The sequence below is a fragment of the Vulpes vulpes genome, chromosome 3 (genome assembly GCF_048418805.1).
Source record: "Vulpes vulpes isolate BD-2025 chromosome 3, VulVul3, whole genome shotgun sequence".
NCBI lineage: Eukaryota > Metazoa > Chordata > Mammalia > Carnivora > Canidae > Vulpes > Vulpes vulpes.
Window position 1 is genome coordinate 89,591,305 of NC_132782.1, and position 25,315 is coordinate 89,616,619.

The following is a 25,315-nucleotide window of genomic DNA, read 5'->3' on the forward strand; positions in this document are numbered from 1 at the left end:
ACTGGAGGACTTGGAAGGACCTGAAGAGATTGTTTATTTTTTACTTTGCTTCAAGATAAAAACACTAACACCATTGCAGGAAGATGAAAACTTTTCTTCTCTTGCTGTGCAGGTTGACTATCCATGTGGCATATTATGGCTTTATATAATCAGAGTTTTTGCCTTACGTTATTTTGGGGAAAAAGTAGATATAGCCAAAAATTGGCAGAGAGGCCGTGGTGGAGGTGAGGAGATGCTTCCACTGTGAGGCTGTCCCTGCTCACCACAGTGGCATCTGTGTTACCAGCTTTTGCTTCCTGCCACAGCTCACTGAGGCACGATTCCTGTCACTGGCCAGACCATAATGAGATTTGGTGCGGAATGGGCAGGAGGTGGTTGCCCTGCCTAAGAAAACATAGCAGGCCTTGATTACTCTAGGTGGCTTTCTTGCACACATGACTTTGAGTCCTCTGATTGAGTCAGCTAATGATGATTAAGCACTTATTATGTGCTGGGTGGTGTTCTTGATCATCAGGAAAGGAAGTGTCACAGAATAAAGAGGCCTGCTCTCCTGGAGTTGATGGTCTTGTAGTGGGAGGTGGGCAACTTTTAGATGCACCGAGCCAGTGACATATGTTAGCACTTGCGGGGAGGAAAGGGTGCGAATTGCAGTTGTCCCCGAATACATATCATGGGAAAATGTTGTTTGTGCCAAGATTTGAAGGAAGTGGAGGAGTGGGTCTGCAGTTGGCTGGGGCTAAAGAGGTGAGTGGAGGGGCAGCTGGAGAGGAGTGTCTGCTGACTGGCTGAGAAAGGATAAAAGAACAGTTTTGGGGGGGGGTGAATTTGAGGAAGCTTTTTTATGATCTATTCCCCTCGGTGATTGCCATTTTGATCCACAGGTCAGAAGCTAAAATTTTAGTTCTCTCTCTCTCTCTCTCTCTCTTTGAGACCAGGAGAGAGCATGTGTAAGTGGGGGCTGAAGGGGAGAGAATCTTAAGTAGACTCCTCTGAGTGTGGAGCCGGATGTGGGGCTTGATTTCATAATCTCGAGACCATGACCTATACTGAAGCCAAGAGTCAGATGCTTAACTGATTGAGCCACCCAGGTGTGCTGGTTTTCTCTTTTTAATGCCACTGTGGTACATCCATTAGGTTACCAAGGTCACTGCACTAATGCTCTGAAGAGGGTTTCTGAAGAAAATCTTGCTCAACATATGTGTGTATAAAAGTCATCTAGAGGAAGTGTCCATTACCAGGAAAAAAAAAAAGTGACATTCTCTAGGATTTGATGCTAAAGGTAGAATAAAAAAATTCAGGAAAATGTTTTGTGAATGAGGCTGTTCTTCACACTATTTTCAATAGCAGGAAACAGTTAACGGGAGAAAGGCTATCTGATTTTTAGTTGCATACCTGAGATATTGTGCAATCTGTACAGGTAATAGTTCTTAGGAAGATGGAGCAATGGTTGTTATGTAAAAAATCAAGATGAAGTGGTGATTTACTGGCAACCATGATAGAAAAGCTTAGACCCTACCAGAATGTTGAGGGAGAAATGGGTAAAATACTGAGTGGTCCGTGTGTGAGGCCACTGGGACCTCTTGCTGATGGGAGTGCGATGTGGCTCAGTCACTCTAGAAAACTGGAAGTATTTGCTAAGCCGGACACGTGAAATCCAGGGGCCCAGGAACTTCACTGTAAGGAATGAACTCGGCAAAAAATGAGTGTACGTGCACACCACACGACGTGTGCTAAGTGTTCCTGGCAGCGTGGTGTGTAATAGGAAAACCTGGGAACTATCCAGGTGTCCAGATTGAGGTGAACTGTGGCCTGATCATACAGTGGGGCATGTAGTGGTGACAGCTGCATGTGGTAACACGGATGGGCCTCACACATCATGCTGAGTAGAAGTAGAGTCAGTGGAACTTATGGCTTGATTCCACTATGTAACAGGTGAAGATCACGTGTGGGGCTGGAAGGTGGCAGTCACCTTTGGTGGGGCAGTGGCCGAAAGGGAGAAGGGGATGTGGGGGACCTGTGTGTCTCTCTGGATGCTGCCACACTGCTGTATCCGTTCATTGAGCCGAGCAGAGTCGATGTGTGCAGTTTTATGTACCATGCTCTCTTCCAGTATGAGAAAGTAAAACTGAGAGAAAGGAAATAATTGTGTTTATTGTATATGTGAAATATACTTGCGTGCACTTTAGATGCTTACAGACACTTAGAAAACACAGAGGCCTACCTACCTGCAAATGCTCTGTCAGCTCCAGGGTAGTGGCCACTTTTGAATAGGAAAGGGGGAGAGGGTGCTGTGCATATGTAACATGTTTTTCTGTATTTGACTTTTTTTTTTTCCCCAGAAAAAATATGGCACAATGTTATCTTCAGTGAAATCTCTGTGGTAGATAGAAGGATTCTGGTATTTTCTGTACATTTATGTACGCTTGAAATATTTCACAATGAAAGCAAATGTAAATGTATTTAAAAAGTATTTAAGAACAGGGCAGCCCCGGTGGCTCAGCGGTTTAGCGCCGCCTTCAGCCCAGGGCCTGATCCGGGAGACCCAGGATTGAGTCCCATGTCGGGCTCCCTGCGTGGAGCCTGCTTCTCCCTCTGCCTGTGTCTCTGCCCTCCCCCCCTCTCTGTGTGTCTCATGAATAAGTAAATAAAATCTTTTAAAAAAAGGTAAGAACAAAGGTTGAATGAAAGGAAAACTGTGTTCATGATGATTGTGTTACGTGAATGGGAAAGAGCTTAGGAAGTTTTTCCTTTTACAAAGAATTTGAAGGAGAAACGTAGTCATGTACACCATTGAAACTCGCTTCATGTTTGAAAAAAATCACCTGTGTGTCTGTTGTAGCCCTGTACATGTGGGGAGTATCTGCAGGGCGAATAGGATATGTATGCATTGTAGGGTGGAGTGGTTTTCTTTTTCTTTACCTTTATTTTTGTTTTTTAGAGAGGGGGAGAGGCAGAGGGGAGAGAGAGAGAATCCCAAGCATACTCCACCGCAACAAGGAGTCAGCTATAAGGCTCGGATCTCACCACCCTGAGATCATGACCAGAACCAAAATAAAGAGATGCTCAACTGACTCAGCCAGCCAGGGGCCCTGGGTGGTTTTCTTTACTTAAAGAATGTAATGGTAGATAAAATAAGTCACGGGCCACTCAGTAAGAGAAAGCCACATCCAAGGGGTAACAAAGCTGAGGCTGTCAAAGTTTCTGTGTATTTTTTTTTTTAAAGATTTTATTTATTCATGAGAGACAGAGAGGTAGGAGAGAGAGAGGCAGAGGGAGAAGCAGACTCCATGTAGGAAGCCCAGTGCAGGACTCGATCCTGGGACCGTGGAATCACGACCTGAGCAGAAAGCCAACCTCTGAGCCACCCAGGCGTCCCAGTTTCTGTGTATCTGAACTCCCAAGTGAGTGGTCCGCCACCCACCCTGGGGTTCACAGTGCTTCCTGGCTGCCCACCTGCTGAACTCTCAGTTCTAAGGCCATGGCCACTGTAAGGACCAGGACTTTGTCACTTCTCTTTCCTGAGAACAGCTGAATTTCAGAATAACCGAGGAGCCTAGAACAGTTCTTGATCATGGGTAGAAACCTCTTTCATGAGCCTGACAAGGAATGTTCCTATTGAAAATCGGGAACCCCTGCTTGTTTTATTTCCTGTTATTTTGGTGGAAAAGTTGTCATCTGGAATGCCATTGGTCATTGCCCTCTCTGCCAAGTAAGTGAAGCGTGATGGCAGCATTTATGAACACCTACCTGGTTTTTGTCAGATTTGGGCCGTGGGTCCTTCCTCTGCTCATCCTGTAACAGTGGTTCTCGCTGTGACCCCTGGACCAGCAGCAGCTTCACCTGGGAGCTTGTTAGAGAAACTCAGATTCTTTAGATCCACCCTAGACTCTGGGATGGAGCCTAGTAATCTGTGTGGGTTTCCAACTGTGAAACATACATGGCATACGATTTTTTTTTATTGGAGTTCAATTTGTCAACATATAGCATAACACCCAGTGCTCATCCTGCCAAGTGCCCCCCTCAGTGCCCATCACCCAGTCACCCCAACCCACCGCCCACCTCCCTTTCCACTACCCCTTGTTCATTTCCCAGAGTTAGGAGTCTCTCATGTTTTGCATGACATACGATTTTAACCATCTTCAGGTGTGTAGTTCTGTGGTGTTAACATTCACACCATTGTGCAAACGTCACTGTCTCCAGATGCTGTCCCCATTAAAAACCGACCCCCAGCCCCTGGCACCACTGTCCACTCTCTGTGTCTGTGAATTTGACGAGTCCAGGGACCTCCTAGAAGTGGGATCACACAGTGTCCGTCCTCTTCTGTCTGGCTTCTTTCCTTGAGCACAACGTCTCCTCAGGGTTCATCCATGTTGGAGCAGGTGCCAGGATTCCTTCCTTTCAGGCTAGATCATGTTCTGTGGTGTGGATGGACCACATTATGTTCATCTGTCTGTGGACATGTTGGGTACTTTCACCTTTGGGTTTGTGAATAATGCTTCCATGAACGTGGGTGAGCAAGTGTCTTAAGTCCCTGCTTCCAGTTCTTTTGGGGATAGACCTAGCAGTGGGATTGCTGGCTCATGTGGTGATTCTGTTTATATTGTAAGGAGCTACCCACGTGGCATTTTACATTGCCACCCGCCACGCACAGGGGTTGTAGTCCCTCTACATCCTTGCCAGCCCTTATGTTACCCGACAGCATTGTAACATAATCGCCTGGTTGAGCCCACCAGGCGATTGTGATTCAGATTTGGGAGGCTTTAACCCCAAGACTGTGCTGTGTCTTGCTGGCCCTTGTCATCCCACACTCTGGCAAATGGACAGCTGAGGATAGCAGTGGAGGGGGATGACAATGAACCTGGAATCCGTCAGAAGACGTGTTCTGATCCACCGGCCTGCTGAACCTCGGACAGTGGGAACCCTCCTCCCTCGCTGCCTTTGGAGGACAAATGACCTATTGTGGTTTGAGAAACCCTTTATGCTGGGAAGGGCTGTTCCAAGCACTGAGAAGCCAGGGAAGGTCTGGGTGGAGTGGGCTGAAGAACACTTTCCGGTGCTCAGTGCAGCCGGGGTCAGCGAGCGTGCCATGGGGGCGGTGGCCAGGCAGGCTGGGTGTGGCCTCTGTAAGTGACTGGCCTGTGCCCACTGTACAGCTTCCCAGCCTGTGACCTCTGCATCGGTCAGCGTTTGTGAAGGCTTGCTTAGGTAAAGCAGGGACATGTGTGACAGCATGGCTCACCAGGCACATCCTGTTGGTTTCCTAAGGCTTCGGGCTGTGGTGAGTGGGACTGATAGCTGCTGTCAGAACACGGGGGCTAGACGTCTCTAGGTGCTTGCCCATAGCAGGACTGCATTCCGCAGGCTCTGATGGAAACAGGTTGGGAAGGATAGCCATCTTTGTGTGACGTTTTGTTGCTTTTCATCTGTGCCTAGCTGGCTTGGCGAGCCACCAAATTTCACACCTGAACAGATACTGAAGAGTGCTCACGGACACTTAGCCTGTATGGGCTGCAGGGAGGCAGTGGCATGTGCTGGGGGTGGCACGGGGCATTGGCGGCTGGCTTGAGAGATGCAGTTCCCTTCAGTGTGCCTGTTTCTCTGACACTCGCCAGGCTGTCTGTCTCATAGTCACCCTGGAGCAGGCACGTCTCTTGAGTGGTGCGGTGTCCAGAGGAGCAGGTCCTGAGCCTCTGCCCTGCCCCATGTGAGGCCTTGGTCTGCAGGCTGGCCTGGGGCTCACGGCCCCAAACACCTTGTTATGGGCAGTTGGTTCTACATTCTAGTGCACGAATGTACAAAGGCTTTTTGACTTCAAACACCGTAATCTGGAGGGGAGGTGGGGAGATTACTGAATGATTTCTAGTAGCTATTTTCAGCACTGGCCTCACAAGGGCCATTGGAGCAAAGTGGAATTAGCATGAGGTTCTGTGCCTGTGGGTCTGAGAGCGGCTTCCTTCCCAGCATCTCGAGGGCAGTGGGTGGCATTTCAAGGCCAGGCTTTGAGCTGCAGGTTCTGGGTTGAGTCCAAACCCTGTGGTTGAGCGGTTTTGTGCCACAAGGGTTGGGGCAGGGAGGGAATACCACTAGAGAGGCCTCTGAGGGGTTGTTGCCGTTATCGAGGTGCAGATGATGAGGGCTGGGCCCTGCGGCATGCATCCTTACCCCTGTTTTACTGAGGATAAATGCTAAGCCTGGAGGTGGTCAGTTGCTGGGCCACATGATGAGGATATGAGCCCAGATGTCTGCACACACCTGTGTCAGAGCCTATCCTTTGTAGCCCTTCAGTATGGGGGCTTAGCTGCCTCTCTGTCTATGTTATGTTACCTGTCAGGGCTGGGTGGGTGTGCAGTGCATCTTCCATTTCATGAGCGCATTGGGGTCCTGTCCGTGAACTTGATATTTATTCCCACAGAAAACCAGAGTCTTCCTCTCTGTGTTCCTGTTCTTTCCATGGCTAGTGGGCCATTACATGACAGGGTAGCTGATCTGAAATGATCTGTTTTCCTTCTTAAACATTTTTTGAAAAACCATGGATGTCCTAGTTCAGGAAAGTGATACTTGGGATCGTAGTTTTCTTAAGATTGAAATTTCTACAGAGGGGCTATTCTGAGGGTGGTGGAGACCCATCAAGAGTGTGTGCTGTGTCTTTGATTTAAAATGTGCCTTTTGGGGACACCTGGTGGCTCAGCGGTTTAGCGCCTGCCTTAGGGATCCCTGGGTGGTGCAGTGGTTTAGGGCATGCCTTTGGCCCAGGGCCTGATCCTGGAGACCCGGGATCGAGTCCCGCACTGGGCTCCCTGCAGGGAGCCTGCTTCTCCCTCTGCCTGTGTCTCTGCCTCTCTCTCTCTCTCTCTGTGACTATCATGAATAAATAAATAAAAATCTTTAAAAAAAAAAAAAACAAAATTTAGCGCCTGCCTTTGGCCCAGGGCATGATCCTGGAGACCTTCGGCCCAGGACATGATCCTGGAGATCAAGTCCCACGTCAGGCTCCCTGCATGGAGCCTGCTTCTCCCTCTGCCTGTGTGTCTGCCTCTCTCTCTTTCTGTGTCTCTTTTGAGTAAATAAATAAAATCTTAAAAAAAAATACAATGTGCCTTTTGGATTCTGACTTTAATTTTTTTTTTTTTTTTGGTTCTGACTTTTAGATTCTCCTGTGGTCAGAGTTCAGATTCTTTGGCAGCATGTGACTGTTTGGTAATCATTACTGAGTGTACATTTTGTCTTGGGATATTATCTTACTTTAACCGTCAGGAAAAGAACAAAACTAGTATGTGCTTAATAGAGAAAACTTCATCTTAATAGAGATTTCTTGGTGTTCCCTGAATTATCTTTCTTTCATTACTTTTATCTTTGATCTTTTCTTCCAACATTGCCTTGTTTTACATCCAATCGGTATTTTCTAGCGTACCATTTAAATTCCCTTGGTCACTGTATGAGTTCTGTTATTTTCTCAGGGATTGTCCTGGGAGTTAAAATTCACATCTTACTGTGTACCAATCCATCTTGGTACCAATGGTAGCAGTTGAGTTTTAGTAGTGTGTAGGAACTTTGCTACTTCACAGCTCCCTTCCGTACATATCCCTGTAAATCGTATGCCATCAAGACAGATTGGTGATTGCCTAATATGGTTGTCTTTTAAGTCAACCAAAAAAAAAGTTACAAGTAAGGAGTAAGTTTATCTTGCCCTTTATATTTACCAGTGTAGTTCTGGTGCTTGTTCTTTCTTCATGCCGCCTATTTGTTTCCCCTAAAGAAGGACTGCTAGTGCCACAGTGAATTCACTGTTTCTGTTTTATGGGGGCTGTCTTAATTTTTCCTTTGTTTATTAGTAAGGATGGTTTTTCTGGATATAGAATATGGTTGACCGTTTTGTCTCCTGCCATTGTGAGTGCACCATCCCACTGCTTTGTGGCCTCTGTGGCTGGCTTCTGAGAGGTCAGCTGTTCATCTTACCCAGTTGCTGGTCTGGTGCTTTCAAAAGTTTCTCTTTGTCTCTGGATGGTTTGAACAGTGCAATTATGATCTGTCTAGATGTGAATCTTCCTCAGTTTATCTTAGTTGGAGTTCTTTGGGTTCTTAGGATTTTTTTTTTTTAATTTTATTTGAGAGAGAGTGTGCACATGCACATGTGCTCAGGGGGCTGGGGGAGGGACAGAGGGGTAGGGAGAGGGAAAGAATCCTAAGCAGACTCCGAGCTGAATGTGGAGCCTGAGGTGGAGATAGATCTTATCCCTGAGTGGAAACCAAGAGTCAGACATTTAACTGACTGAGCCACCCAGGTGCCTTTTTGGTTCTGGGATTTTAAAAATCAAATTTGGGAAAATTTTAGCAGGTTATTCAAGTATTTGTTCTGAGCCTTTCTCCTTTTGGACCTCTCATGCTGATGATGTTGGTATGCTTGATGGTGTCCCACCAGCCTCTGTGTGTGTGGGGGTGGGGTGGGGCTGTCCATCTTCTCATTCTCTCTTCTTTCTGTCCTCCAGACCAATCTCTGTTGACCTATCTTCAAGTTTGCGGATTCTTCTCTCTGCCCACTCAGATCTGCAGTTGAGCCCCTGTAATGAATTTTTCATTTCATTCATTGAGCTTCTCAACTCCAGAATTTTTATCCATTTTTCTTGTACAACTTCTGTTTACCAATATATTCTATTACTGAAACACTGTTCTCTACTTTCCCTTGGCTTTTTAGAGATGGTTCCTGGTAGTTCTTGGAACCTATTTCATTTTTTATTTTTTAAAAAATTTTTATTTGTTTATGATAGGCACACAGTGAGAGAGAGAGAGGCAGAGGGAGAAGCAGGCTCCATGCACCGGGAGCCCGACGTGGGACTCGATCCAGGATCGCGCCCTGGGCCAAAGGCAGGCGCTAAACTGCTGTGCCACCCAGGGATCCCTTCATTTCATTTTTAATTAAAAAAATATTTTTAAAGATTTCATTTATTTGAGACAGAGAAAGCGTGAGTGGAGATGGAGGGACAGAGGGAGAGGGAGAGGCATGCTCCTCGCTGAGCAGGGAGTCCGACGTGGGGCTCTATCCCAGGACCCTGTGATCTTGACCTGATTTGAAGGCAAACGCTTAATTGCCTGAGCCACCCAGATGCCCTTGGAACCTATTTCAGATAGCTAATGTAAGGTCTTTGTCAAATGAGTTCAATGCTTGGCCTTCCTTGAGGATAGTTTCGGGTGGTTTTTCCACGTTTGGCCAACTTTCTTGTTTCTTTGCATGTCTTATAAACTTTAGTTGTAAACTGGATAGTTTAAATGATATAAACCAGAGTGGCAACTCTAGAAATCAGATTTTCCTCCCTCTCAAGGTGTTGCTGCTTATCATTGACTTTAACGATCTCTCTGAATTTTGTCAAGTTTCTTGTGTGTCGTGTGGCTGCTGTAATTTGTAATTTGTTACACAAATTGGATGGCTTGAAACAGCAGGAATGTCTCACAGCCCTGGAGGTCAGAAGTCTGAAATCCAGATGTGGGCAGGGCCACACTCCCTCCAAACCCTGTAGGGGAGGGTCCTTCCTGCCCTTTCCAGCATCTGGCTGTGACAGGTCACCCTCCGGGTTCCTTGACTTGCAGCTGTGTGGCTTCCATCTCTGACTCCACTGACATGTGCCCACCCTGTGTGCCATATGTCTCTGGGTCTTGGTGTGGTCCTCCTGCTCCTTAGGAGGACTCCAGTTGTACTGGATTGAGGTACATCCTGCCTGGGTACATCCTGCCTACCCAGGATGGCCTTTTTTTTGTTTTGTTTTGCTTTTTTAGGATGGCCTTGTTTTAACAGTTTTTGCATCAATAAAAGTACGCTGGCTTGTCATACACCTTCAATTTCCTGTTCTGAAAAAGTGGGTTCTGACCATTTTTGCTTCTGTCGAAGAAAGGGTTTTTGGAGGTTCTTATTCTTGCCATTTACTGGTGTCCCCCACCTTTTATATGTAAGGTGTTCATAGTTTTCATTTGTGTACTATAAGCTTCAGTCACGTCAGGTGTACAACACAGTGATGCTGGTGTGTTCACAGGGTGGTGCACCCCTTGCCATGATCACCCTCCTGAGAAACCCCTTCTCTTCCAATCCTCACCCCAGTTCTCTTGTCGTTGGCTCCTCCTGCTTCAGCCCTCAGCAGGGACCAGTCTGCTTTGTTTCTGTATATTTGCCTCTTCTGGGGATTTCTTGTGCACAGACTCATCCCTAACGTGGTCCTTGTGTCTGGCTTCTTTGACTTACCATCTTGTAGCATGAATCTGTCCTTCATTCCTTTTTATGGAAGAATAGTAGTCCATTTTTACAGATAAGCCATTTAAAAAAAAGCTTTTACTGATTTATTCATGAGAGACAGAGAGGGGCAGAGACACAGGCAGAGGGAGAAGCAGGCTCCCTGCGGAAAGCTTGATGGGGGACTCGATCTCAGGACCCTGGGATCTGGGATCACACCCTGAGCTGAAGGCAGATGCTTAGCCACTGAGCCACCCAGGTGCCCCAAGATAAGCCACTTTTATTTACTCTTTGATAGTTGATGGATGCTTGGATTTTTCTGCTCTTTGGCTCCTATGAATAACGCTGCTGTGGACATTTGTCTATAGGACTCTGAACATACATGTTCATATCTCAGATATATTTCTAGGAGTGGAACTGTGGGGTCACATAGTGGCTCTGCCACTGACATTCTGAGGAAGTGCTGGGCTTTTCCACATCCTGGCTAATGTTTGTGTTTTGTTTTTTTTTTTAATTAGAGCTATTGTAGTGGGTGGTATCTTGTTATGGCTGTGATTTGCATTTCCATGACGTTCAGTGATGTTGAGCATCTTTTTATGTGCTACTGGCCACTGATATATATCTTTGGAGGAATGTCTATGCAAATCCTTTGCCCATTTTTAAGTTGGGTTTTTTTGTCTGTCTCTGTTATTTTTAATGTGTTGTAGGAGTTCTTTATTCTAGGTACACGTCCCTTTTCAGATATATGTATTTGCAGATCTTTTCTTTGATAAAAATGTTCTTTCCCCATTACCTTTTTGGCTTCATTATTTGCTGTTTTCCACATATTCTGTGCTCTAGTTACATAAGACTTTGTTTTCTCAGACATGCTACTTTTCACTCCTGAAAATGGAATAAATATTAGCAAATAGTCATTTGGCAAGCTTTCTTTAAGGCCCTTCTACATGCCAGGCACCCCAGCAGCTGGGATGTATCAGAGAATAGAGCTGGGTGTGTCCCCGCCCACAGAGTTTGTGTTTGGGTGCTGTGTCTGGCCCCCTCTCTCATTATCAAGGTGCTGTTAAGATAAGTAACAGTGGGATTCCCATTTGCCCTGGAGTTTGGATCCTCTTGGATTGTGCCTAGCTGTGGGGACAGTCTGTAGCTGCGTGCTGAATGCCTATTAATGAGCGCAGTGACCCCGCGTTGTTCATTACTGTACTCGAGTGGGTACTTAAGAAACACTTGTTGGCTCATTGACTGAGAGTCCATGTGCTCCCTGAAGAGACTGAGTAAACACAGTTTAGGCCATCAAAATATTTTTAAATGGGAAGGGACTGAGTTCTTAGGATGGGAGAACCTTCTGGAGCTGTTGTCTCCACATTTTGGCCATTAAGATATTAGGGACTCTTTAATACTCACCCCTCATGTACCCATAGGTATACACACTCATATGTGTACACACCCATGACCTATATACTCATACACAATACTCACATGTTTATATACACAGACACACTTGCACATACACTTAAACACACACTCCTATATACACATATATACACACACACACGCTCATGTACATGCGCATGTACACACCCATGTACATATACACTCATACACACATTTGCATACTCACACACTTGCAATATACTTACACATGTACACCTCTCATATACACACTTGTGTACACACATGGACACACCTACATACATGCTCACACACACACTTGTATATAGACACTTGCACATACTGTGATATATATATATACACACACACACCCTATATAACCACATACACATATATACACAGACACACACGCGCATACATTTACACATGTGTGCACACCCCTTATGTACACATTTACATACTCTTGTATATATACACTTGCACACATATACACATGTACATCATAGTCATGTACACACTCATGCACATGTATTCACGTACATCTATACACATACACATTTTGAAGATTACATGCATGCACTATACTACTACATTATGTATGTTATAAAGATATCACAGGAATATAAATTTTGAAAGGAGAGATGAAAGTACAGCTAGAATTGCTTCTCTTTTTTTCCTGAGCCTACCTGGATTGCATTGACCCTGGGATATGTGCTCTTTTACTTGGGAGCTTACTGCTTTAGAGCACATAATATTTAGTTTTTGTGTGGAGTTTTTATGAGGCCCTTGGAGTTCCCAAGTAAGTATTAAAGCCTTAGTTTATTTTGTTTCTTAAGCTTTAAGGTCAATTAAAGGCAACTGCATTTTAAATTCTGAAATGCTGAGTAATTTCACAGATGAAAACAATCTAGTCATGAATTCTGTTCAGAATGTAAACCAGAATCTTAACTCTGAAGTGTTGTTTTAAGAGGTAAATCATGAAAAATGACATAGAAATTTTGGAAAAAAGAGAAGTCTACATTTTGTTGTGGTTATTTATAGCAGTGTTGATTAGTGTGAGACTCCCCACCCCTCTGTGGGATACCTTAACTTTACTGTGTGTTTTTTTTTTTTAAGATTTTATTTATTTATTCATGAGAGACACACACAGAGAAAGAGAGGCAGAGACACACAGGCAGAGGGAGAAGCAGGCTCCACGCAAGGAGCCTGATGTGGGACTTGATCCCAGGTCCCCAGGATCATGCCCTGGGCTGCAGGCAGCGCTAAACCACTGTGCCACCGGGGCTGCCCCTTTACTGTGTTTTCTAACCAAAAAGAACCTATTTCTTTAGAACTCTCTGTAGTAAGAACCAAACTGACTTTTTAACGTGGCTTCCGTGTTTGTTAGCCTATGATCTCTCTGCTCTGTCTCCTGCTGCTCTGAGTGAGGCGTGGGTAACTCCTTGTCTCAGGAGAAGCTGAGGTTTGAGGGTGTCATTCTCTGACTTGTGTGGTTGGGAATCCTAGCTCTAAGCTAGCTAGCTATTTATTTATTTATTTATTTATTTATTTATTTATTTATTTATTTATTTAATTTATTTATGACAGAGAGAGAGAGGCAGAGACCTAGGTGGAAGGAGAAGCAGGCTCCCTCCAAGGAGCCAGATGTGGGACTCAATCCCAGGACCCTGGGATCATGCCCTGAGCCGAAGGCAGATGCTCAATTGCTGAGCCACCCAGGCATCCCATCAAGTGGGTTTTTTACCTACACGGAACTGGAATGATTGTTTTGGCACAAGAAGTCATGTGTGTTCACTGTAGAAACAGTGGGCAGAGAAATTATATGACTCTTTAGTTTTAACCTCCTTTTTGACTCTAGAGGAAAGGAGGGTCTTTTACATGAAACTTGTAAATCACTTTTTTCTGCCCCAAATTGAAAACTAGATCTGACTGGTTTTGGATCTGTGGGTGTCTTTGCTGATTCACAGGTGGGTGGACACCTCACAGCGTGGTGATTAGTTAGCAGAAAGTGCCCCTGAGCACCAGCTCCGCAGCATGAATGGATTGGGGGGGGGGGGTGACGTGGTCACAGTCTGACTGCTGAGTAAGCACCCCGTGGAGGGCGGGCTGGCTGGCGGCAGTCTCCACTTTCTGAGTAGCTGTTTTTATTGGCCATTCGCCTTCTCTTCTTTAGGCTTGCCAACGCCCCAGATCAGCGAGCGGAGGGACCCATACCCCAATCGAATGCAGATGCCTCAGGGGAACCCGCTGCTGTTGTCATATACCCTGCAGGAGCTGCTGGCCAGGGACACCGTGCAGGTGGAGCTCATTCCTGAGAAGAAGGGCCTCTTCCTGAAGCATGTGGAATATGAGGTTTCCAGCCAGGTAAGAAGCAAATGGTGTGTGCGTGTTGGAGAGAGGAGGCAGGGTGGGGGTGGGACAGGGACATGTTGGGGCGGGAGTGGTATGTGTCAGCAAAGGGCCACAGAGAGAGTCTGTGGGCTGGCCCTAAAGGTAAGACCCAAAACTAGACGCTGAGAGCCAAGCCGCCCAACAGATGTTTCCACAGCCTGCGTGTCCCCATGTCTTGCTCTGGCTCAGCCACACTCCCAGCTAGCTCAGCCTGCCCTCCCTATCCCTGTGTCTGGGATGCTGCTCAGAAGAGCTTGTTCGGTCTGTGGGGCACATACCACGGCAAAGGCCAGGCTGGCAGTGGTTTTGCAGTTGTGGGAAATCCCTGAGGGTACAGTATGGGCTTTGGGTCAAGTTTAGAGGTCAGGATTGGTGTGTGTCCATTTCATCTCTGCTAAGGTTGCTGCCTGCATTGTTAGGGGCCCCCATACCCGAGCTAAGGAGCTGGGCACCAGGCTGTGTGTCTTTGTGGAGACGGGGTGGCATCAGCAGTGGTTATCTTCTGTCCCTTCCTCCATTTTCTTTCTCTCTCTTGGTTCTGTTAGAATAGATGCTGGGGGGGAATTTTTATTCAGAAACTGAGAATTAAGTCATTGGTGAGCTGATGGCATCCTTGGGCTAGTGGAATCCTGTGTTAGTGGGGGATGCAAGGACAGGTGGTGTGGGGCCCTGCTGCAGTGAAAGTGTGCTTCTGTGGGGCTTTGGTGGGAAGACTCTGTCACCCCGGGGAGGAAGCACGTTTTCCAAACCAAGTGGCTGTGTGGTTGTGCTGTGGGAATCAGGAATCACAGAATTTTTGTTTCATGGTGTTTTTTGTCCCATAATGGACATTTTTCAGGGAGGCCACTCTGCCCGAGGTGTGAAGGGTCCTGCCTGCTGGTGCTTAAGCCTGGGCCGCAGCCTGGGCCACTCGTTCTATCCTGGACCCCGCTCACCAGAGGTTCCACAGCAGAGGGACATGCCTGGCTTCATGGTTTTCTTTGTATAACATATTTATTTTATAGATGTAATATTTTGGGGGAAGTTTTAGGTTCACAGCAGAATTGAGGGAGAGAGCTGAGATTTCCCATAAACCCGTGCTCCTCCCAATGGGCTGCCCATGACTACTGTCCCATTTGTCACAGTTGATGACCCCAGGCAGACACATCGTCATCACTCAGAGTCCATGGTTCGTGCGAGGGTCTCTCTGGGTGGGCACACGTTCTGTGGGCCTGGACAAATGTGTGATGACCAGCATCCACCGCAACAGTGTCACACAGAGTGTTCCCTGCCCTGAAAGTCTCCTATATCCCCACCAGTTCATCCCTCTGCCCTGAGGCCCTGGCAGCCACCCCTCTTCTCCTATGTCCACAGCTCTGCCTTTCCCAGGGCGCCCGGTTCTTGGGATCAGACTGGCTTCTTTCACCAAGCAGTGTTCTTTACAAGCAGTACAGTATATTTAATTTCGTTGCTCGTGCACATGTATCGTGTGAACTCATACAGGAGAGCCAGGTTAGGTTCCTCCATGTGGGGCATGGCTCTCATAGAGCCTACGGGGCTGTTCATTACAGGGCATACAGTGGGATTTGAGTCCGACGTCTGATTGTCCAGCATTCCTGAGCAGTGTCTGTTCTGTCTCGACGGTTAGTTCTCTCCCAGGAGGCAGTCGTGCTCATGGCTCTGGCACTATGTGACCATGTACGGGAAGGCGCCCCTGGGAATGAAGTGAAGAAGGCATCATTCCCATGCGCTACCTTGAAATGGGGGGACAGGTTCACCCATGTAGGTGTGGACTCCTGTGAGAGCCCTGGTAACGAGGGCGGGACAGGATGTAAGCGCTATGCAGTGTTGGGAAGCTGTGTGAGTGCCACCGGGAAGGACAGGGTCTTTCCTCAGTCGAGTGTAGAGAGGGAGGATGAGGCCCTGAGCTACACTGCTCCCATGGGATCTGTTTCTTGGTGGAGGGGAGAATAGGGAAGGGAAATGGTGGCGTGGGGAGGTTTCTGGTGTCTGGTCTGAGCACAGAGTCTTCTTTTGCAGCGCTTCCAATCCTCCGTGTACAGACGGTACAACGACTTTGTGGTTTTCCATGAGATGCTGCTGCACAGGTTCCCATACCGCATGGTGCCAGCCCTTCCGCCCAAGAGAGTCCTGGGAGGTAACATGGGGTGCCCGGGAGGGCTGGGCTGGTCAGTGCTGAGAGGTAACACCGGGTGCTCTGGAGGCTGGGCTTGACTGTCCCCAGGGTGCCTGGGAGGGCTGGGCCAGTCAGTGCTGGAGGTAACACGGGTGTGCTGGAGGCCGGGCTGGGCTTTTCCTGGCTTATTTCCACCCTGCAGCATGTTTGTGGGGGGCTGGGGTAGGAGGCTGCATAGCCTGTTTGCTGACCCTGTGCTCTCCTCTGCAGCCGACCGGGAGTTCATTGAGTCCCGGCGAAGGGCGTTGAGGCGCTTCATTAACCTGGTGGCCCGGCACCCCCCATTCTCTGAGGATGTGGCTCTCAGGCTGTTCCTGTCCTTCAGTGGCCCTGTGAGTACTTCCCTGTCATGGGAGGGTCCTGAGGGTCTCTTAAATTTGCCTGCTATCTTGCTCTCCTCACTTGGGTGGCCTGATGGAGTCTCCTGCACACATGACAGCACAAGTGAGACTGACTTTCTGCCCAGATGACAGGGCTGTGATGTCAGAAAGCATCCTTGGCTCTGGCTTGGCAGGATTTTGTGGGTCGGGGGGAGGCTTTCTGCACTGTTGCAGTGGACACCAAGGATTGTTCACTGAGGGCTTTACTTGGGAGGGTTACAGAAGTGCTGGAGGCCCCAGATCACCACATGAGTGTTTCCTAGAAAGCAAATAAGGCATCTTTGATTAAGTGCCATTGGAAGACTGAGCTGAGTCTTTTTACCAGAGCCGCAGAATTGATCCAGATCCTGGGAGACCATTGCCACCTGGACGTTAGTTTCCGTCAAAACCAAGCCGTATCTGTCAGCTGTTGTGCAGTGTTAGCATCCGGAAGTTAGGCAGAACCCTTGTTCCCAGTTGGGGAGGAAGTCACTGCTTTGTCCCAAGGGCAGCCTTCTTGCCTAGGAAAAGGGGTGGGGGTGGGGGAGAGGCTCCAGCAAGTGTGCTTTGCTGGTGGAATAAGATGTGTCGTCTTCTGAGGGAACCCCTCCTGAGCAGGGATCTGGGAAGAGCTCAGCCCACCCTCCCTTCCAGTGCAGAAAGATTCAGGACACAGACATGGAGCTGCAAAGGCAGAGGCCAGGTGAGAAAGATGGGCTTGTGACCTCCCTGAGAAGGCCACTGGCTTTCCCACTGCTAGCCCAGGGATATTTGTCACCACTGTCCATTTTATCAGTGGAAGCTTGCTGTGACCGTCTGCTCATGAGCTGGGAGTGTGGGCCTTTGAACCCTGGACGGACAGGTTCCTTTAGAGCAGGAATCTTTATTGCCAGAGAGGAATGCGGTGGGACATGGGAACCACACAGGCTGGGCACAGAGCCAGGCGGTGTCCCTGTCTTGGAGGCGTGAGGCTCCTCTGACCCTTTGCCCTCACAGAGATAGAGTGTCCCTAGGACCTCCCTGACTCTGTTTCCTTTGGTAAAATGAGAGAATCAGGACAGATGATCCTCAAGGCATCTTGGAAATTCTAGAATTCCTTGACCCATAGAGAGCTGCAGGTTAGGTGCTCTGCTTGTATTTCGCCTGGCTCTTTGTGGGTCCTGGTCTTGGATGTGGCTTTGCCAGGGAGGCCTGCTTTCCGAGGGCAGGGCAGGGCAGGGCTGGGCCCTCCCAGAGCTCTGTGGGCCTGGGTCCCATGGGTCTGTCCACAGGAAGGAAGAGACTTCCACTGTCCTCTGTGCCCCATGTAGTGGGACCTAGAAGGATCTGACAGGTCGGTTGTCTGAAGCATGGATGTCATCCCTGCTCTGTAGATGGAGTTACTGTGTTTCTGGAGAGAGCTCTGCTCTCCGGAGCTGTAGGTTTTGCAGTGCTGGTGGTGTTAAGTCAGACTTTCCCGTCTGTGGAAGACCACCCTAAAGTTTAAGGCTGATGGGAAGAGACCATGACGAGATACTCTGGGATGCTTATGTAAGCCCACATATGGGAACGTGTTTCTCTTGAACTGTATTCTGCCTCTTGCTGACTTCACTGGTCTCACAGACTTTTCTGCGGCTGCTAGAGGCTTGGTGTTTCTGTTTTCCTTTTGTAGGACGTGCAGAACAAGTTAAAGGAATCCACTCAGTGTGTTGGAGATGAATTCATGAACTGTAAGCTGGCTCCTCGGGCCAAGGTACTTCTCTGTCCTCCAGTCCAGCCAGTGACCACCTGACCAGCTCCTGCTCTTCTGCCCCCACTAAGGCCAGCTGCACAGTTTTCTCATTGACTCTCCTTTTGGCTGCTCTGAGGCAAAGCGGGTATCATGCCCATTTCCCAAATGGGGAGACAGGCCCACAGAGGCTGCCATCTGCCAAGGTCCCAGGGTGCTGAGCAGCCAGCCCGGACAGGACCGAATGCACTCTGGCCACAGAGCCCACCAGCTACCCCTGCCACATCCCGAGGCTTCTTGTGATTCAGGTGGACTCATGCTCCATCACTAGCCTCTTGGACTTCAGGGGGGATTGTTGCATTGGCTTGTGGTAAAATTTAGCTAATCTCCTCTTTTTCCAAAAAGAATTAGGGTAGCTACTGGGTAGCTCTTTCCTTTCTCTTCTTAGACTGCTTCTCTGTACAGAAATATGGACTCTTGTTTTATTTCCTAAGCTGCTTGTCTTCTAAGCCTTGTGTAGGAATGTTAGCTAATATTATATTAAATAGTTAATATTAACGGGTAGTTAATAGTAAAGCCAGTAACAAATGATTTTTAGGGACAAAATGAGGCCTACCAGAGGCCTTGCCCTCATGTGGAGGGTCAGGACTTCACATGCATCCCTTGGAGCTTGATGGTTATTATCTGAGTGTGTTCTGGCAGGACCTCCAATTTGATCCACTTCCCGTGGATACTAGAATTGCACTCTCCTGGAGTCACTCAACTTCGTGTTTGTGGCGTATGCCTGATGCTGGTTTGTGTTTCTTTTCTGGATAAGAAGGGAGGTCCAGTGAGGCCCCCTCATGGCCTGGTGTCTGGGCTCACAAGCTGCTCAGTTGGTGGGCTCCTTCCCTGTCCTGATGGGCATCTTCTCCGAAAGGCCTTTCAGGGCCAGTAATCCACGGCCTTTGTGTCCTTCCTGCCAGGACTTCCTCCCGGCTGACATCCAGACTCAGTTTGCCGTCAGCCGGGAGCTCATCCGGAACATCTACAACAGCTTCTACAAGCTTCGAGATCGGGCCGAGCGGATTGCATCGAGGGCCATTGACAATGCTGCTGACCTTCTCGTATTTGGGAAGGAGCTGAGGCAGGTGCCCCGCCCGGTTCTGTGGGGCTCAGTCAGTGGGGAGGGATCTTCAGGCTTCAAAGAAGGCGATCTACCATAGTGACACCCATTCTGACCAGTTTCACTGTTAGAAGGCAAAGGAGAGGGTTGGGGAAATGGGGATGGAATTTAGAAGAAAACTCAGGGAATTCAGGCAGGGAAGTGTGGATCCCTAAACATTACAAACGTGTGTCGATAGGTCATACGGTGTATTCCCTACTGTCAGTAATCCTCGAAAAGGGATTGATTTGACCTGGAAAAGGACAGCACGGTCTGTTCATCCTGCTCCACCAGTCAGGACTCACCCTCATCCATCGTTTGCAGAACCCTGCCCCACGAGCCCACGTGTGCGCACATGCCCCCTGGGGAGCTGGTTGATCAAAACTCAGTTCAGGAGGCCTAGGGAGGGGGCTGAGGTCCTGCCTTTCTAACAGATGCCCAGGATGATGTGTCCTGCTGGACGGCTAGCTCAGCTCCCAAGGCCTTGAGTGTCTTATCTCCTCTGTGTGTTTTTTTCCCCTTAGTGCTTTGGGGTCTGACACAACCCCACTCCCGTCCTGGGCCGCTCTGAACAGCAGCACATGGGGGTCCCTTAAACAGGCACTGAAAGGCCTGTCTGTTGAATTTGCACTGCTTGCCGACAAGGCTGCCCAGCAGGTGAGTGAACTTGGCCTCCTCACTGCTTGTTCCAAAGAACATCCTGTGCCACAAGGATGTCTTCTTACTCGGACTTTGGGGTTTTGAGTCTGGAGCGAGTGGACACCGGTCTCGATTGGAACTGCATGTCCCCTTCTGTTCCCAATGGTTCCCCTGAACCTTTTATGCTCTGAGGATGGTTGCCCAGGACAAAGATGGACTGGGTTCTGGTCCTTTGAAGGTTGATGTTGCTGGGATTGGAAGCAGTAATTTGTCCTTGAAAATATAATCTCGGACTTCCCCGGATGATTCTGGGTAGATCAGGTAGTTCCCATTTTGCCATCCTATTCAGCAAGTATTTGGCTCCTCGATAACTTGGGGCAGTATAGACGCTCTAGCACCCCCAGAGCACCTATCTCTGTTCCGCCTAAATACCCATGTAGCCTACGAAGATGCCTCTGCCACACATGCAGGTGCTGTGTTGTTGTTGGCAATTGATTTGAAGGTACAGTGTTTACTGGCAGATGGAAAGGCTCACTTGGGTGCTTTTTATGCCATAAAATCGCTACATGACTTTGAGGATGAGCGTTTGCTGCCTGGTTCTTGAGGAAATGGTCTGTAGGCTGGTAGTAGATGGTTTCAAATAAATTAAAATGCTGTACTTGTGAAGGGCCTTGCTGTCTGATACTCAAAGCTCCTTAGTAGTAGGCTAGAGAACACTGATGGTGGCAGATCCTCTAGTCACGGAACTGGGGGATTTCTGGGCTGGAAATAGGGCCCTCAGAGGCCCAGGATGTTTCTAAGTGCCAAAAAGGATATTTGATCTTGTTGCTGGTATGAAAAGTCTTGGGTTTTCTTCCTCTGTGGTCCTGGTACTGGTGTGTTCCCGTTAGAAACTAAGCATAGGGTGTCAGCATTTCTCAGAAGTGGTGTTGGGCCTGGTTCCTCCCTAGGTCTGCCAGGTGCCCACATCTCCACTGTGGGGAGGACGGGCACTGTGGTATTAGAGGTGCGGCAGCCTAGAGAGGCAGCCTGCTCAGTGCTCAGCCTGTGTTGTGTGCTGGGACCATGCTCAGGTGACAGTGGTCCCTGGGCCCGTTTCCCTGTGTGAGAAGTACTGGATGAGATCATTCAGACACTTTTCTTGTAACCCATTGGACTTTCATCCAGAACTCTTTTTTTTTTTTTAAAGATTTTGTTTATTCACGAGAGACACACAGAGAGAGGGAGAGACATAGGCAGAGAAAGAAGCAGGCTCCATGCAGGGAGCCCGATGCAGCACTTGATCCCAGGACCCCAGGACCATGACCTGAGCCGAAGGCAGATGCTCAACCACTGAGCCACCTAGATGTCCCTGTCAGAGCTCATTTTAAAACATAAAAGTGAATCTGTCCTGGTTGCCAGGACCTAGGTCCTGAGCCCACAGAGGTAGCCTGAGAGCAGGGTTGGGGTACATGTGGGGGTGTACCATGAGTCCCTGTAGGTCACGCAGAACACAGGATGGAAACTCCTAACTCTGTCGTCTCCAGTGTTGTCCGACTGAGATTTGGATGCTGTTTCTGCCTTTGAAGCTGGAGAGAGGGTTCAGGCTTCTGATGTGGTGCAAGTTCGGAGTTTGAAGCTCCCCCGCAGAACTCCGAGATTCTCTCCTATCTCACGGGTGCTGCTTTGAAATGTGATGTCTGAGGAAGTGCCACTTCCTGACTGTTTCTCGTGGTTTTCACATCGAAGTGAAATTAATATAGTTTTAATGTGAAACTGGATCAAACAACCATCAGGACTTTCATCCAGCACAGCTGGGGTTTTGTTCACTCTTGCGGCATGAGTAAAGACATCCAAGGGTTGGTTTTCCTCTGTTTTCACATACCCTGGTTTTATTCTTCCCAGACCCATAGGGGCCCTGGGTTACTGTGTCTCACTGGGACAATGGAGACTGAGTGGGCTGTTTTTTCCACACTGACAGGATGGTGGTTTGGGGTCTTGGGTGGCATTGGATGAGAACTGGGACCTGGTAGACAGTGATGTGAGCAGGGATGGCCCCTCTTACTACTAGACTGGGGAACCTTTGTCCTCCTGTGTCCCTCTGCTGAGTCAGGTGGGAGCAGGGCACCTGTGGACTTTTTTTTTTTTTTTTAAGATTTTATTTATGAAACACACATGCAGAGAGAGAGAGGTAGAGACACAGGCAGAGGGACGAGCAGGCTCCATGCAGGGAGCCTGATGTGGGACTTGATCCCGGGTCTCCAGGATCACGCCCTGGGCTGAAGGCGGTGCTAAACCACTGAGCCACCCGGGCTGCCCCACCTGTGGACTTCAGATGTTTTAAAGACATGCTTGTTATTTTCCTATGACCTTATTGGTTAGAGTTTTGGCTGTGGGTGTGGGATTGAGTGGCCTGGAACCTCTGAGCTTGACACATGTAAGTCCTGGATACCCTGAGTTCGTGGCAGAGCCTGGGCAGGAGCCCCTGGCTCCCAGGGCAGTGCTTTGTAACCTGGTCAGACTCATTCTCCTCTTGTCTTCTCATCTTCTGCCTTTGGCTGCACTGTCTACACACTGAGTCCAGTGTGTGATTTCTGAGATGAGCTTTTCATGCTGTGCCACAGCTGGAGCCCTAGAGGTTATAAAAGGGGCTTATTTCCTTGAGGAGTTCACACTGCACCTGGGAGAGGTGAAGTGCTTACCAAACATCTGAGAGAGGTAACTTGGTGAATGCCTAGGAGGTGTCCAGCAAACACCTGAGCAAGGTGCTCGGCAAGTGTTGGTGGCTGAGGGATATGAGCTATGCTTGAGCCTTTTAGGACATGTGGCTGTGGGCACAGAGTTAGTATGGAGGGTTCCCAGGTAGCCAGCCTAGCCCCAGCTGTACCCTGGCTTTGGCACACTGGAAGGCCCAGTGCTGTTGAACGGTGAGCACACCTGGGCAGATGACCTTGGGATCTGAGGCCATAGCTTTTGTCTAGCTGCTGAGTCCTGATTTCCTGCCTTGTGTTGAGGGCTGTCGTATGGGAAGAGGGCTCTTCTGCAGAGCTGGCTGGTAGCTGTGGAGGGGGAGAGCTGGCTCAGGTCAGCAGATGGGTGGTCCTGGCTGGGTCTGTCAGTGCCATAGTGCTTGGTGTTGGTCACCCACTCTTGTCTTCTAGGGCAAACAGGAGGAGAATGATGTGGTGGAGAAACTAAACCTCTTCTTGGATCTGCTCCAGTCCTATAAAGTGAGTCTGGTGCTCCTTGACCAAGGATAGAGCTTTTGGCATAATCTGTCAGGGGTGTGACTCCAGGAGCAGAAGAGCCGCGAAGCTAGGGCTGTGGGGGGAAGATCGGCCATAGGCTATCTTGCCAGTGTTATTTCCCCTTGGTGGGTGCTGCTAGTGCTTTGGGCTGCAGCCCTGGCAGGTGTGGTGACAGACCTCTGGCTTCCCTTGGTCTGGAATGAAGGGTGTGTGAGTGTATGAGTATGCCTATGTATATATTTGTATATCAGTGTGGGTGTACATGTGTGCCCATGTGTATGTATGTGTGTATATGTGGGCATATATGTGTGAGTGCATATGTATATGCATGTGTTTATGCGTATTTGGGGTATATATGCGAGTATGGGTATGTGTATATGTATTAACGTATGTGTATGAGCATGTGGATGTGTGCATGTGCATTTATGTGTGTATGCACATGTATGCATGCAAGTGTACATGTGTATTGTGTGCACATGTATACACGTGTTTGTGTATGTATATACATATGCAAATGTGTGCACATCTGTGTGTATATGCGCAGGGGTATGTGTGGTGTGTATATACATATATGTGACCCTGTGTACATGTACAAATATTCATTCAAGTGTGTACATATGTGTATGGGTGTATATGCATGTACACATCCATGAGCATTCATGTGTGTATACATCTGCTCATGTTCATGTACATGTGTGTATGTGTGCACATGTGCGGCTTGTGTGTACATATATGCATGTGTGTGTATGTGCATGTGTATATATGCATGCACATATGTATATTTATGTTCACACACGTGTGTGCTATGTGTGGTCATGTGCATATAGGCATATGTGTATGTGTGACAAGTGTGAGAATATTCTAGCTCCCTAAAAATATGCGAGGGGCTGGCCTGGTGCTAAGGAAGTCTGTCTTCCATGGGCAGAGAGATTCTGGGAAGGTCACCTCCAGCTCTCTGTAAGGATGGCTTCTGAGCCGTGGCGGCATCGGTAATGGGCCAGAATGTCTGTGAAGCCAGAGAATTGTTCATGCTGAGCTCAAGGAGAGAGGGCCTAGTACTTTGAGAAATGTTCTAGAAGGGGTCTGTCTGTTAAGTTGGATGGTAGCTCGGTAGACTTGAGATCCCAGCACTGATTCTGTGGCCAGTATTTCTCACAAGATTCCTGGGAGACTAGAGGGACAAAGGCTTCCTGAAACTGGGCAGTGGGAAAGTCAGAGGTCCACTGCTGTCCTAGCACACTGGCTTTCCACCTTCCCTTGTGCACAGGACCTGTTTTATGTAGGTTATTGGTTTGTGGTGCTGATGTGCACTGCGACCCCTCACAGTTCAACCCTGGGCCTGACACCTGAAATGCTCTGTTCCCAACAGTTCCTAGGTGCAGAGTGAGTTGAGTGTGCATGTGAATGGTTTCTAGAGAGGAAGGGGCTCTGTGTGAACAGTGCTGACTTTGAAGCATGCGTGTTTCCCAGCCTCCTCCCACTGCTTCCATTTCCACACTGCCTCCTACGGGGTGGGGTGGGGGGTGCCTCTGGGTCCCTTCTGGCTGGTGGACAAGCACAAGTGCACCTCTTTGCACAGGACCTTTGTGAGCGGCATGAGAAGGGTGTGCTACATAAGCACCAGCGTGCCCTACACAAGTACAGCCTGATGAAGAGGCAGATGATGAGCGCTGCTGTGCAGAGCCGGGAGCCTGACTCTGTGGAGCAACTGGAGTCCCGCATTGTGGAGGTGGTTCTGGCGTCAGGGGAAGGGGGCATGGGTGGGCTGGGCTGCCTGTGAGCAGGCCTAATGGAGGCTCTGCCCTGATGGCCTAGCTGGACCCTGGAGCTGTACTTGGGGCCTGGCTCATGAGCTTCCAGAACGTTGCTGCCCTGTGCCTATGTAGCCAGCAGTGGGAGGGTGGGCAGATTGTCCGTGGTGCCCAGAGCAGTGCCTTCAGGATCCCTGGTTGGAGCAAGTGGCTTGGGATTTTCCTCAGCGGTGCTGTCAGGAAGGGCTTGAGGCCCTGGGCTCAGGGAGAGACCGTGTGTTGCTGTGGTGTCTGTGGTGTCCACTGCACCAGGTG

General features: G+C 48.7%; 1 protein-coding gene across 14 annotated transcripts in view; it reads left to right on the forward strand.

The window, feature by feature from the left end:
* The window catches only part of SNX8 (sorting nexin 8), a 42,177-nt gene that overhangs the window by 12,118 nt on the left and 4,744 nt on the right, over positions 1 to 25,315 (forward strand). For 4 of the 14 annotated variants that reach the window (XM_072753308.1, XM_072753309.1, XM_072753306.1 and 1 more), the window contains 8 exons: positions 13,779 to 13,969; positions 16,016 to 16,133; positions 16,383 to 16,504; positions 18,183 to 18,263; positions 19,205 to 19,365; positions 19,908 to 20,040; positions 23,163 to 23,231; positions 24,829 to 24,978. In XM_072753308.1, the coding sequence (XP_072609409.1) occupies positions 13,779 to 13,969; positions 16,016 to 16,133; positions 16,383 to 16,504; positions 18,183 to 18,263; positions 19,205 to 19,365; positions 19,908 to 20,040; positions 23,163 to 23,231; positions 24,829 to 24,978 (1,025 nt within the window). Of the gene's footprint in view, positions 1 to 13,778; positions 13,970 to 14,834; positions 14,979 to 15,546; positions 15,619 to 16,015; positions 16,134 to 16,382; positions 16,505 to 18,182; positions 18,264 to 19,204; positions 19,366 to 19,907; positions 20,041 to 23,162; positions 23,232 to 24,828; positions 24,979 to 25,315 lie in introns of all 14 variants that reach the window. The other 10 variants (XM_072753314.1, XM_072753313.1, XM_072753310.1 and 7 more) reach the window with 4 other exon arrangements.